Source organism: Solea solea, chromosome 4 (genome assembly GCF_958295425.1).
Source record: "Solea solea chromosome 4, fSolSol10.1, whole genome shotgun sequence".
Lineage (NCBI taxonomy): Eukaryota > Metazoa > Chordata > Actinopteri > Pleuronectiformes > Soleidae > Solea > Solea solea.
Genome location: NC_081137.1, coordinates 17,693,203 through 17,707,375, shown reverse-complemented (window position 1 = coordinate 17,707,375; position 14,173 = coordinate 17,693,203). Strand labels below are relative to the sequence as shown.

The window sequence follows — 14,173 nt, the reverse complement described above, 5'->3', positions numbered from 1 at the left end:
GGAGTCAGCACGGTCCCCGACGAAAAGCCCAAAATGGAGAATCAGAGACCAGCAGGGAATGTGATGACTTAAACATGAAGGTGAGGGACGTGGCAGCTTTAGTGGCATCTGGTTTATGGTCAGTGAATCCTGGGCCGAGGAGGGAAATAAGGTGCAGCTCGATTTTTTTGATGTTTGATTAGAGAGTGCACTTCGGAAGAGGTAAAAGTAGAAAACCAACACCTGAAAGCACACTGCTGTAAAGTCACATTTGATCGAATCCAGTGACAGCTATTGTGCTGCAATACTTACGTATATTTTTTGCTAAATTCATTGAAATTCATTCATTTCCAAAGACACACATCATATGATCCTTCACATATACTGGTCATGCACGCGCTGGAGTAAACAGGAAGCGAACCTTGCAGAAAAATAACACAACAAAAGCAGCAGTTGACATAAATCTTTCATTCTAGGGGTGTACTAACTCCAGAATGTCTGGTTAAATAACATTCCTCATTTCAGCTTTTTTTCTTAGCCTCGACCAACTCTTCAAGGAGATGCTTATCTGGTGTTTCAACCACTAAATGCACCACTGTGTTCACCTGCCAACGCTCTGACTGTGTATGCCCGCTGTTTGCTCTTGAGTGGCTGGAGTACAGTGGCCTTTCACAGCTTTTTTTAGTTCAAAGAAATCTGCCTGCTGTGGTAAAAATAAAAGTACACTACGAGATGAACAAAATAAACAACGGGCTGAAAAATAACTATGAAGCTCCATAAAGCAGAATTCAGGTGATGAGTCTCTGTAGGATTACTGCCAGAGATTCACATATCAGAGCAGTAGAATGAAGTAGAACTACTTCACTACTGTACTTAAGTACTAAAATGCTGTATCTGTACTTTACTTTACAATTACAAAAGTGTTACCAATCATTCCAAACCCACATTATCACTGCCAGAGCTGCAGATGGTTCTGTCACCAGGTTTGATAAAGCAGGCTCACTTAGCAGCTAGCTAACGTTAACTAGCTGGCTAGCATAAAGGCTTTAGGCTAAACATCTGAAACTATAAACGATATAATATACAAACTTCTTACTGCTGCTTTTAATAACTACATATCACAATACTTCTACTTTTACTTTCAGTACTTGAGTAGTAAAAATTTTTAAATAAACTACTTGCAAAACAAACCATGTTGAATACTTTAGTACTTCCACTTAAGAGTGGTGCTCAAAGAACCCTTCAACTTCTACTGTGGTCACTTTTTGATAGAGTACTTGTACTTTTACTCAAGTCTTGGTCTCTAGTACTTTCTACATCTCTGGTTAACATTAATTGTAACATGTTTTTCTTATGAGGTCCTGCAATGGACAGCCTTTGTGTCCGTAGCAGTCCAAGGAGTTTTAACGTTGGACGCGGTCGTAAAGATGCAGCAGTCACTCTCAGTGAGCGGGATTTGTCTTCTCTTGCCAGGTTGTGTTGTTTTTGTCATTTTAGCTTTCTGCCTTTCTATCAAACTTGATGATGGGAGAACTCAATTGGCACCTTTGATTTAGCTGCAAACTAGCTAACGTAGTTCCTTTGCGCGATAAATTGATTTGGCATTTTTCTGCAGAAAACTGTGTCTCAGTAGCCAAGATAAAAAAACAATCAATCAACAATCAATATTAGCCTGGATGGTATAGTTTTTTTCCCCGTCATCATTAATATCACAGTCAGTTTGAACATCATATTCTAATTCTAATTCAGCATTAATCAAGGACCTTTAACTAGATCCAACTAAAAATGGGAATTTGAAACAATCTCATCATATTAATTCTGCCGAGATAAGATTGTGTGATTTGATTAAAGGCTCCCAGAACAGCCACTGAATGGACCTATGGTAGTTGTTCTCCAACACCACTAAGGAACTTTCAATCTCAGCTCACGAATGAACCCTTGAAATTTCAGTTGCTGTTTGTGTTTTTGTTTCCTGTCGAACCTGCAGATGCAGGACTGTGCACGGAAAGAAGCCAGAATCACGGCAGCACACGGAATGTGACACGTCCGCCTGTTTTCGCAGTAATCTGGCCACCAAAGGGGTTCAGCAAGGGGGAGCGTGGTTAGAGAGAGGGAGAAAGAGAAGAGGAGGGGAGATGGAGTTCCCGCCCCTTGCTTGCTCTGCCCCCCCACTGTTTGCCAGCTAATCAGGCCTGCTGTACCCACGTATATTAGCAGCCAGTTTGTGGTGGAGCCCCGCTGGGTTGGCTCCCAACAAGGCCCCTGTTTCCTCGGGCTACATGTCTGAAGCACACACCCGGTGTACAGCAGCATGCTCGTACTTGAACACATGAGCCACGGACACGATCTGAATAAACCCAGTCTCCTTTTCAAACTTTCCCTTTCACTCTCTATCTGGTCATAAATTTCTCTTCTCTCCGAGGGTCCATCCAGGCTGTAAGTCTTTGGTTTGTACAAAATCTCCATGTGCCTGTGGAGGATTCTGCCTCCTGTTCAAAGCAGGTGCGCAGAGATAACATTATTAACCAGTCCCACGTCTATATATATATATATACAGTAATATACAGTACTGTCCAAAGATCTCAAGGCACCACCCGCTTTGTGCTTTGCTGTAATAGACTTTTTTCATAGCAGATCTTGTTCGACATAAAATAGTAGGACTGTCAGCAGTTGTTTACGATGGACCAGAATATGGGAGAACAGCTCTGCGAACCAGGACATATAAGCAGCAGTGACAATTGGGACATTGTCTTGTAGCTTTTTTTTTTTTTTGGACTGTTAAATAGTTTAAAATAAACATTCACCATTGTGTATGCAGCAGCAGCTACATTGGTGACACTGGTCACCACTGGCCTCATCATACACCCACTCTCCAACTCAATAAGCACACAACTTTCGCACTTACTCTACTTTCTCTTTCTCCAACCAACACATTCCGTCTTGGCAGATCTGAGTGTAATTTGCTCTTTTACCTGCCGCTGCAGCTGCCTCTTCAACTATCAGCGAAGAGAAAGACTGTCGGTGCAATTCTGTACTGCAAAAATGCAGCTTCCACATGCGGACGGGAGGGATGGAAGAGTGGAAGTCAAGAGGAACGCAGTCACACCAGTACGACATCACACTACATATCTTGCTGATGCAGACTGTTGGGCACAGCACGCCTATCAAGTAAAGGTACTGTTCTCTGTCGAGACACAAGTCTGAACCAGGGCTTGACCATTCCAAACCGTGCCGTATTGTACCAAACCTAACCTGTACCATAATGGAAACGCGGCAAAAGGAAATGCAAACAGATAGAAAACAGTGTTCTGAGATAAGATATTAGATGTTTTCACAAGGCCTGTACATACGTCGCAGGCACGGAGGAATGTGTTCTTGTTCTCGAGGTGGCAAGAACAAGAAGAAAGTTAGTTCTGGTCAGGACATTTCATACTTGACGAGAAACTCAAGTGCAGAACTCCTGCAGAAGTCACACCCACTTCAAATTTCTGTCCAATCACAACATAGTGGTAGAGCAAGCTACAAGAGCTTCCAAAACGAGAAAATAATGATGTCATTCTTTCCTAGGAGCCCTGGGAGAGAGAGCAAATCTCTCTGTTCTTGCTTGTATTTGCAGGCCTTAACTGATATCTGTATCTCACTTCAGCAGCCACATACGCCACAATTTGATCTCAAGTGGGCCGGATCAGTCAAGTAATAGCATAATAACCTATTAACAACAAGCACTCAAAATGTTTCCTGTTGTTTTACATTAAATTAAAGTATCTTTTTACCAAAGAAACCTGAATTTTTGGGCCGGTTCTGGGCCGGGGGCCACACGTTTGACACCCCTGCTTTAGGGGGTGTCATGCAGCATTGAACCTCCGCATTGCATCACCATTGAACCTCTGTATAAAAGGCATAGAAAACCAAAAAACAAGAAAGCTTTATGGCAGCGCATTGATTTGCATTCGTAAAAAAACAAAAAAAAAACCGGTTTACTTCATTTATATCCCAAGTCAAGTGGTTCCGACACTCGCATAAACTCTGAAAGACACAGCTTCTAATAAAACTGCTTGAGCCCTGACACGTCCAGCATATGACGGCAACAGAGCAACACAATGCACTGACCTGCTAAATGGTGAAGGGGGCGGCCTGTTTTTTAAGCGGTGAGAAGACGGTGAGCGTCTTTCCACTGCTGGAGGAGCGGGCACAGTGGTCGAAGACGCACTGACGCATTACGGCAGCAAGGATAAACAGACTTTATGGTGCATTACAGAGGCAGACAAACACATAGGCGAGCACAAAATGTGGCTAATGCTGTCTTTGGATGTGTCAAATTGAAAGCCTTCCCTCCCGTTGCGTACGGCATGAGAGGTATTCAAATTTCTTTTCACCGCTTTTATTCCATTAACAACAAGTGCACATACAAGCATAAACACACCCAAGGCTGAATAAATTCGTCTATCTATTGTAGTGCGGGGAACTGTTAGCATGACAGCATGTTAACCTTCCCACAGATGCAGACAAACCCTTAAATCCAGTCTCAATGCAAAATACCCAGGCTGACCAGCATGAGAGAGGCTTTCAGCAAAGACCCACTATGGAGAGGAGTGAATGATAATATGCACCATACAGGGCTCTGCACTGCAACACTGGCATCTTTGTAAAAGTATCCCACCACTCTCCAAAACACAGGAAAATAGCAATTTTATTTCTCGAAATTTGGATGCAAAGAAAATACTTCAGAATAGTATCTGGCAAATATCATAAAATAAGTTGTATATAAGGTTTTGTTACGCTTGATGAAAAGGTGGTTGTTAAAAAGGAGAATGGAAAGAAGAGGTTGTGTGTGACTATCTCCGTAATAGTGCCCTCTCTGGAATAGTTCAAGGATACATAGATGTTTTTGTTTTAATGAATATTAATATTTTTGGTGAATATCAATATTTCTGTATAAAGAAATACTGCCTGTGAGGATGTACTGAGGAATCGATTTTTTTCTTACAGTGTGTTCTGATTCTGATTAGTGATTCTGGTAAGTGAGTGGTACATTCAAGCAGGAATAGTCTTAAAATTGGTAACTAAGTAACCAAGAAACTCAAGTATCTCTTAAAACCATACTTTCAAAGATCTCCATCAATTATTTATCAAATTTAACAATCAAACTGCAGTTGGTTTAGAAAACAGTTTCCAACCAATGTTTTGAGATCACACCAGATGCGAAAAACTTATTTATTGATTTCGTTGCACAGCTCTTTCTGTTATTTTTTGTTCTTTAGGTTGCGTTATAGCATCTGGATGCAAGAACAAGGGAATAAAAACAGCCTCTCTCTCTCTGAACTACATTGTTATCGGTCAATTTCTCATTTCACGGCCAGATTTTGCCAAACAGATCCTAGAGGGGTTACAGGAGTCCAGGATTTACATTATGAATACTGAATGGTTATTGTGAAATTAATGCTCAATTGCCAAAAATATGCTTTAAAGATAAAATGAAGATATTTATTCTTCACGTTTAATAATGATGTATTAACGCTTAGTGCACCCGTGGTAACTTGCAGTGGGAGTAATACACAACTCCTTATATGGACATCCTGGGGGGTGTGTCTTTATAGGTCACATATCCAGGCTTTAAAAAAAGTTACTTATGTGTTGTTGAGTCAAAGTTATGATTATTTTATATCGCATTTTTTGGTAGTGATATTAAGTACCAGTAATTGTGCATTTTTGTTCATAAAACGAACAAAGCGGATTTTGAATTGTCGTATTTCCAAATTTCCCAATTTATTTGGGATCTTTTTGACCAGCTGTGTTTATACAGTTGGTGAAAATTATTATTTTTTTAATCAGATTGTCTAGATAGTGCTGAAAAAAAGGATATAAGACACTATATGTATATACTGTAGTAATGGGAAAAAGCAGTCTAAATGTTTTAAGGGTTAATGGAATTTTCATATATTACTAAGACTCTTTTTATTTGCCAATCGAGCTCAAATTTTACATCCGAATGCAAAAACTGGCATATAGAGATGAGACAGTTCCTCAAAACTAGTGCATCAGCTCCAGATATGCACAACTCACCTGTTTCTGTCGCTAACATCACACCAACACAATATTATTCATTTTATTTGAAGGTAGCACGGTCAGGATTGTCTATTGGCAACCCAGAAGGTAAGCCAAATGTCTGTAGGAAAGTCATTGATTTTGCTGAAAATATAAATGTGACACAATCAGAACTACTGGGACAAGTCCTGGCGGGTCACCTCATTAGCGGACCGTTAAAACGTCCATAAAGTTGGGAAAGTTCGGATAGTTTAGCACCCCCATCTGTCTCTTTACTGGCTACAGGCCGTTTCCAACAGTCACACTGTAAAGCCTCGGTGCCATTAACACATCTCTTCCCCTTGGCCTTCTTCTGACCTTCTCCTCTTAAACTGTTCTTCGGCTGTCTCACCTTCTTCACAATGTGTCCATGTTGCCACCGCTGGTCGATGGTCCTTGCATAGAGAGAGCATACAAAGTAGCTGAAAAGACGCTAGCTGTCGCTAGGGCCCGTCTTACATGCATATTTGTGAGTGTCGTAGCAGAATATACTCCAAAAAGCAAACTCTTGTCATTCATCTGTCCTCACGGAGTTCAGACACAGGAGGGGAAAAAAAAGGTCAAATTTAATAAAATGAATCATAAAATAACCCATCTTCATAGACACTATTTTACTCTCTGGCTACAGCCAGACAGCTCTCCGCCCATGGTGAACACTAGAGCCAAACTGGTGATTTCTTCCTCAGATAAAAGCTAAGATTATGCCAGAAAGCGGATAGATTTGTCGCTAGTGGCTTTTTTTGTTTTAGAGAGGTCAAAGGTACCTGTACCTTGCCGTGAGCTGCTGTAAGACCATAGTATCTAAAAATAATAATAGTTATCTGTGTCTACGTCCCCACCTAAATAAGAAACACTCCCATCTTCTACCACTTTATCCTTCACATGAGGGTAACGGGGGGCACTTGTGCCAATCCCAGCTGACATAGGGCCAAAAGGCGGGGTACACCTCGGACAGGTCGCCAGTCCATCACAGGGCCACATAGAGACAAACTACCATCCACTCTCACACTTACACCTACGGTCAATTTAGAGTGTCCAATTTGCCTAATCCCCAAATCTGTGGGAGGAAACTGCAAGACAGTGAATTATGAATAAATGTGCCCCCTACGCTGTGACTTCTGTAAACCGCAAACATCATGACTACTACTACTACTACTACTATTTCTATCCACAGTCTAAGTTTTAAGTTGCAGTAAGTTAAGTTGGGTAGGGTTGTATGCAAGAAAGCAAATGTCCGCAAAAGTCACTCCGGACATTTCCCATAACCTCCCCTGCCAGCCTCCTTGTCAAGTTCTCGGGATAATATTTGAGGTAGAGTGTTCTTCCCTAACCTGGACGTTTTGGACATTTTTTTTCCTCTTGTTGTGGACCCGCATATTCTCTCGCTGTGTTTCAGTTCATATCTGAAAACAGCTACTGCTGTCTCTCATCAACGCCGTTCAAAGGCGCGGTTCTACTCCTTAACTATCCGTTAGCACATGCCAGATATACATTTCCCATGATCCCACAGCAACATTTCATTCATCGTTTTTGTCGCGTGCACAAGTGTTGTTGCTGATTGACTGGGAACGCCGTCATGTGATTCACTCTGAGCCACTTGACCCGTTTCCAATATCATTTTTTTTTCTGCCCACACACACACACACATTCATTGAATGTGACAAAATCCCTTACCCTGTCTTTAATCAGAGAAACAATGATGATTACAGCTTACAGCAGCACTTCCTGCTAAAGACGGTCGTTCTACCTGAGATACAAGGACACATTCATGTTCTTTAAAACATAAAAAATAAGAAAAAAAAAAACCTTTGGAGAACTATTATATGGTCTCTTTCAATTACGGGCATGTTTTTTACGTCTCCGAACTGAATCAGCCGCCATCAACTGTGAACACATCCGCGAGCTGAAAAACAAAACCCTCACCAGCTTTTTAATAAGATGCATAGATTCCAGGGGGATCTTTATAGTAAATGCCACAACTCATTAGGCTAATTACCCTATCACACATTTACTCCGCTGCTAATAACAAAGTAGGCAGAAAGGCAGATCGAGGGAGAGAGGAAAGCACACATCTCCTCATAAAGTTGGCATTCTAGCAATTAGTGAAAAGAAACATTAAAGCCCACACACACACACACACACACACACTTCTCAAGCGAAAAATAATTAAAGAGAAATGGTAGATATTCTCTGTGCTTTTCTCTTTTCAAAGTCTACAGCCCCCATATGAGCACTGCTTAGAAGCTGGCAAGATCAAACTTTCGGTTGAAATAAAAGCGTTATTTGTGGCTTTTTTGGATAATTTGACTCACTGTGGGGGACGACGACTTGAGAAGTCAAACTTAATTGTGTTTTATAACACGGTAACAAGGTGTGTTTAGTCACCGGCGCCTCGACTAGACAAAAATAATTTCCAGAATCCCATTCTGCGGCGCCTCATCTCAAAACGGAACAGCGAGGATTTCACTTAGGAGCTGCAAATAGTCACATCGACAGCACACGCTGGCGAAGCCTCGGCTCTTGTCGCTCCCCGGGCCCGGTGCCGCCACTGACACCGTTGATCACCACATTTTAATTGGCCATCACACACATTTACAGACTCAGCTGGCTCTATATTCTCCGTAGCGGCATTTAGCACTCCCGCGTCCCTGTTGTGTCACATAAAGACACCGGTGATGTACAGCCGCATTTGCTCCCTGTAAAAGGGAAACGGCGGAGACTCCGATACTCTTTAAAACGTGGTTTAGTCGACAGACATATTTTAACTCTGCACTGCACGTATTACAGCAAATATGTTGTTAAAGGGGCAAAAAACCATAACGTAACACGTGAAATAAATTTGTTATTACTACGGAGACTGTATTATAGACAATATTGTGTTTTTTTATATCTGGAGGACAGCACAGCCCAGACAGTGTCTTCTACAACATGAAGTCTGGGTGGTCAGTGTCTTGCCCAAGGACTTTTTTGTTAACTTCCTGTCTGTTGCTGCCATAAGCATTTTTCTTCTTCTCCTTCCTTCTTGCTACCTCGGCTCATGAACCTTTTGGTGTGTGGGTGTGTGTGTGTGTGTGTGTGGGGGGGGGGTTAATAGCTTAACCTCATGAGAAGAGAGGACAAAACTTCCTTGTGGAGTTCTGGCTTCGAACTGTTTAACGTGCTGTGATTGTGCCAAAAGTTTCTCCTTGAGTTCCCCTGAGACCGAGACGTCCATGTCACAGCGAAAAACAATCTAGATTATGGAGGTATTTAACAGGTAACATAGTACCTGGTACCTGGTATGTTTTTTTTTAGCACCTGCTCTGGCCGGGCCACTGATTGGTCAGAGCAACTAATACGCATTAACCACGCCCACTTCGAACGTCTGGCCAATCAAACAACGGTTGTCAGGCACCGTGTGTCAAGAACATGCTGCAAGAACTTCCAGACGAGGGCAGAAAGAACATAACGACGTCGTTCTTGTATGTAAAGGCCTTATGGATGAGGTAGCAGAGAGAATCGTACGTCACTCGCACTCAGCCGCAGCTGAAAGAGGTGTGGCTTTCTGCGTGGACGGTAATAACCTTATTGACAATAGTGCGAGCATGTAACAGTGCAAGCAAACACGACGCTAGTACCCCTGCGTGCGAATCTACAATGTAGTGTAACACTATTTTAAAGATCTCTCAGAATACAATACAAAGCCATTACTATCATTGTATGAGACAACAACATAATTAGTGGCGGACTCTTATGAAAACTGGTGCAATAGAAAGAAAGCTTCCAGCACACACAATAATAAATACCAACAGTAAAAGTATTATGAGCAGGACAAATTAGAAAAGAGCAGAGCACCACAGTCCACATAATTAATGGGAAACCCTGGGTCAGTTTGTGAAAAGGCTGTGGAACAAGAGGTGCTAACAGAGGAGCCTCAACAACTTGTGGCATAACTCATCTGGCAAAAAGACTCATGGAGAGAGATTTAATTGAAAGATCGTCCAAACACAATAAACAGCAGCTTGCCTCCTTTATGGCTGGATTAAAGTGCTGCTGTTGTAAGTGTTGCCTTCGGAAAAAAAACAACGTTATTGCCACATCAATTCTGCTAGACTTCAACTATTTGGATTTGCGAGACAGAAACGTGCTAAAGTCAAAAAAGCCACTCTGCGGTCGTAAAACTGTGAGAATTCAAAAGGGCCGTTTTATCGGAATGACGGATTAAATCACCGTTTGTGTCTGTTTATCCACATCGTAAGTATACCAGACTTTGTTCTGCCAGCGTGCACTAAATTCATGCAACGGCACAATTATTCCTCCAATCTAAACAACCTCACAAGTGACTGACGACTCCTGGCTACAAACCATTAAAGTGCACCAATGACAGGTGGACTGAACATTCGTTGTCAGGGTTACAACAATCAACATAATTGTATAGGTTTGCACAAGTAAACTACTTAGCTAGGGTTAGGATGTGGAGCAATTTGGTGTTCAGCACACGTCAACATATAGACTAAAGGAGCCGGGGATCAAACTGCCGAGCCTCTTATTATATATAACAATCAAGTAATGCAACATAAGATAATATCTCATATCATCTTGGTGAAAATAATTCCGTGCATTGTTGGGGAACTTCTTCTACATGCACATAACCTTAAAGGCCGTGGTATACTTCCCGACGTGCAACGTGCAGGCTTAGTGTGCAGCCCAGATTTTGGAACCCTAACCTGAACTACACAAATAAATACCTAACCTTAAACTAAACACTTATCCAAAATGTCCTCACTCCGAATACTTTTTTTTTTTGGTTCTCACAAATCCACAAATACAAAAACACACACACACACTGGTTTCCATCACTTCATAGGACATTGCTTTGACTTACACTCATTTTCTTTGAGATTTACTCTAACCTTAATTACTACTGGCCTAATCCTAATCCAAGTCAATCTTCACCTTAAAATGTAGCGGGACTTGATTTTTGTCCCCATAAGGAAGAAAAGTCCCTATAATGTGACTGTATAAACAGACTTAGGTCCCCACAACATAAGGAATACCAGTTGCACACACACACGCCATGACATATTGCATTGCTTACATGGCTGTTCCAAATAAGCAAATTAAATAATGTCAAAGCCTCTTTTACAGTCGTTTGTGTTCTCTCTTCTGTTCCGGGGAGGAAACAAAAAAAAAACATGCAGGTGGAAGGAAGGAGGGGTGGGGCTTGATTTGCTGATCTAAAATCCCACTCCCAGCCCCCATACCAAGCTGCTTCAAACATGGCTGCTCACATCAAAGGCTGCCTTGTATCTCAGAGGAGCCGCTAAGGACGTTACAGAAGCTCGCCTCCGGCCTGAGCGCAGGGGCTCGCGCCTCCTCCGACAGCAGCGGCGGCGGATGCCCCGCGGGTGGAACCCGAGGAGGCGGCGACCGGTGGCCCCGCCGTAGTCTGCAGTGTCATAGTTATTGGACGGGGGCCGCGCCAGACAGTGCGCAGCAGTTTGTGTCTCGTTTGGCTAAACAAAACTAGGTAGTTGTTGGTGTGCAGCCAATACGCCATGCAGGAGATCGCCCAGCACGATAAAAGTGCCTGTATTTTGAATAATTTACTTCATAAATAGATAATACAAGCTCATTATAAGGATGCATCAATATTCTAGTTCTAAGCTAAGAGAGGAGAAGGGAGTGTGTTGTATTTTTTCTTTCTTTTATTTTACTGGTGTTTCACTGCGCAGTGATTTATTTTCCCCTTTGTCATTTTCTACACCTAAGACGGAAATGTCTGGGAGGATTTCTACACAGAAAAGAAAGGCATAAAAAGTGGTTATAAACATCAATTTGAGTGTTTGGCTGTATGTGAAGGAAGTAAAGGGGGGGTAGAAACACAAGTCACAGCTTACAAAAGCATAGAATGTCATACATTTTGTCATACTTAAATAAGACCTCCATGCAAACGGATTTAAGTGCAGGCAGAATACAAGTACGCTTACCTATCAACTGGGGCTACCCCTTAAGCTCTGCTTCTGTTCCTTTCTTATTTTTGACAAGGTGTCAAACTACTTTTTTTAGATTTCAATATTTGGCATATCAGTGAACTCATCAATGGATGAACACGTCACTCAAGCTCTCTCACTCGGCAGTGGAAATCAGAATCAGACCCCCAGTACGTAAAGGCTTCAATAAAAAAGTGTATCAAATGAATAAATGATCCTATACATATTTACAAAATGTATACTGCCTATACTGTCTTAATGGAACACTGCTATACCCTATATAAACATGTTAAAACAAAAGGAATCCCGTTGAACGTGTGTCCAGTGACTCCACCGTCAATCCGTAGTTTGACTCCAAAATAAGGTCTTTACAATTTGAAGAGTGATGCTTACCTTTGAAAATGACTGTTGGCGTGAAAGAGAAATAAACCGTGTTTTACAATTAAGGTCTGGATTCATGCTGAGACCTCACACAAAACAACTGTTTACCCAAAAGAAATGTCAGATATCATTTTTTTTTAAAAAGTGCAGGATTTGAGAGCGCGTCGGCCATTTGTACCCATTGTTTTTTACCCGACGATAACATACATACCGGCTGCTACATCTGCCGCCACATCAAATGCTTACTTTCAAGTTAATTTAATAAATTCAAAGAGATAAATGGAGCCTCTGCTCGCCTTTGATGGAGGAAAGCTTTAGCTGAAGGTTATCTTTGCTTTAAAGACAATGCTACGTGAGAATTGAAGGATGCACCCTCAAGTAAGAACGTTCAAGAGCTTACACGTCACGGCTGATTTAAGGGAACACATTAAAAACAGCGCCACTGCTTGTGGCCTTCATTGGCAAGTGGCACATCAAGTCAATTTATAATTTCGTAAAGCCAGCAAGAGGCTATAGAGAGAAAATGCTATAATTATTCCAATAGGGGAACAAGGGCAGGGAAACTCAAGGGCAGAATATAGCGCAGATTACCAAAGCTAGCTTGTCAAATATGGGGCCAAATAGTGACATTTCTTTCACAAAGAGGCACAAAAAGAATAACACAGTGGTGCTTTCCTCCGAGCTGTACTCCTCAGTGAACTGAGAGGATCCAGCGGCTACTTTGGAGTTCAGATTAGCACATCGCTCATCCAGGGTAGACTTTGTCCACCCTGCGGTACCACGTCGTGTTTCATGCTAACCAACCTGTAAACGGCTCTCTTGTCAGACTCCAGCTGGGCCTGAGGGTCAAGGGTCGCACTGACAGAGGTATTTCCTGCTGCAGTGGCTGCTGGGATGTGGACCTGTGGGGTCTTGGCGTTTTGCTGAGTGGTGCCCGTCATCTGGGGAGAAAAAGAAATATACATGCATTAAATCATACATGTAAAGTCTTTTTATATACAAAAGGTATGTGATCTGCAAAAATGTGCCCTCCTACTTAGAAGTTTGATAAACTGGCTTTATTGTCTCAAGGAATTGAGGCGACTAATAATTAATTATAAATAACAATCCCAGTAAAGTTTACTCGTATCACAGAACAATTTATCCAATCTGGAGCCAGAACTCCACAAAGACGTGCTCCCATCTGTCACTTAGCACGTTCATGAGGTGACATATGGAGGAAAGAGTGGAAAGCTAATGGTAGCAACGGACAGAAAGCTGGGAAAACATCACTGATAGTAAGATAAACGGATCAAAATCAAACACTTTCCATGACTTTTATAATTTTATAAAATTAAAAGCTGTAATAAGTTTCCTTTTCACTTCTATGACGATATGATTTTTCATTTTATTTTGAAAAATGAAAAATGTATCATGACTTGTTTTTTTTTCCCAATTTCCGTTATTGTGCTCAAATGAAAAAGTGCATAACAAGCGTCTCCCGTTTCTTCCAGTTTTTATTTTTCCGGGTAACGCAACTTACGTGACCGGAAAGTTGCATAACCCGGAAGTGACCTGTGACAGGCGAGCTTCACACTGAAACCGGAAGACATGACCACGGAGAAAATGTCACCTGTCATCTCTGTCTTTCCTGAATTTAGAAAGATATTCACAGATTTGAACTTCCGCGCTCAATAAAATTTAAATGACTGGGGTCAATCAGCCGTCATTTGGCTTTCCGTGGTCAAGTCAGCCACTCCTAAATGTGAAGTATGCAG

General features: G+C 41.8%; 1 protein-coding gene across 2 annotated transcripts in view; it reads right to left on the bottom strand.

The window, feature by feature from the left end:
• The window catches only part of pknox2 (pbx/knotted 1 homeobox 2), a 102,200-nt gene that overhangs the window by 27,833 nt on the left and 60,194 nt on the right, over positions 1-14,173 (bottom strand). For both annotated transcript variants that reach the window (XM_058627129.1, XM_058627126.1), the window contains exon 4: positions 13,221-13,357. In XM_058627129.1, coding sequence (XP_058483112.1) covers positions 13,221-13,357 — 137 coding nt within the window. The remainder of the gene's footprint in view (positions 1-13,220; positions 13,358-14,173) is intronic.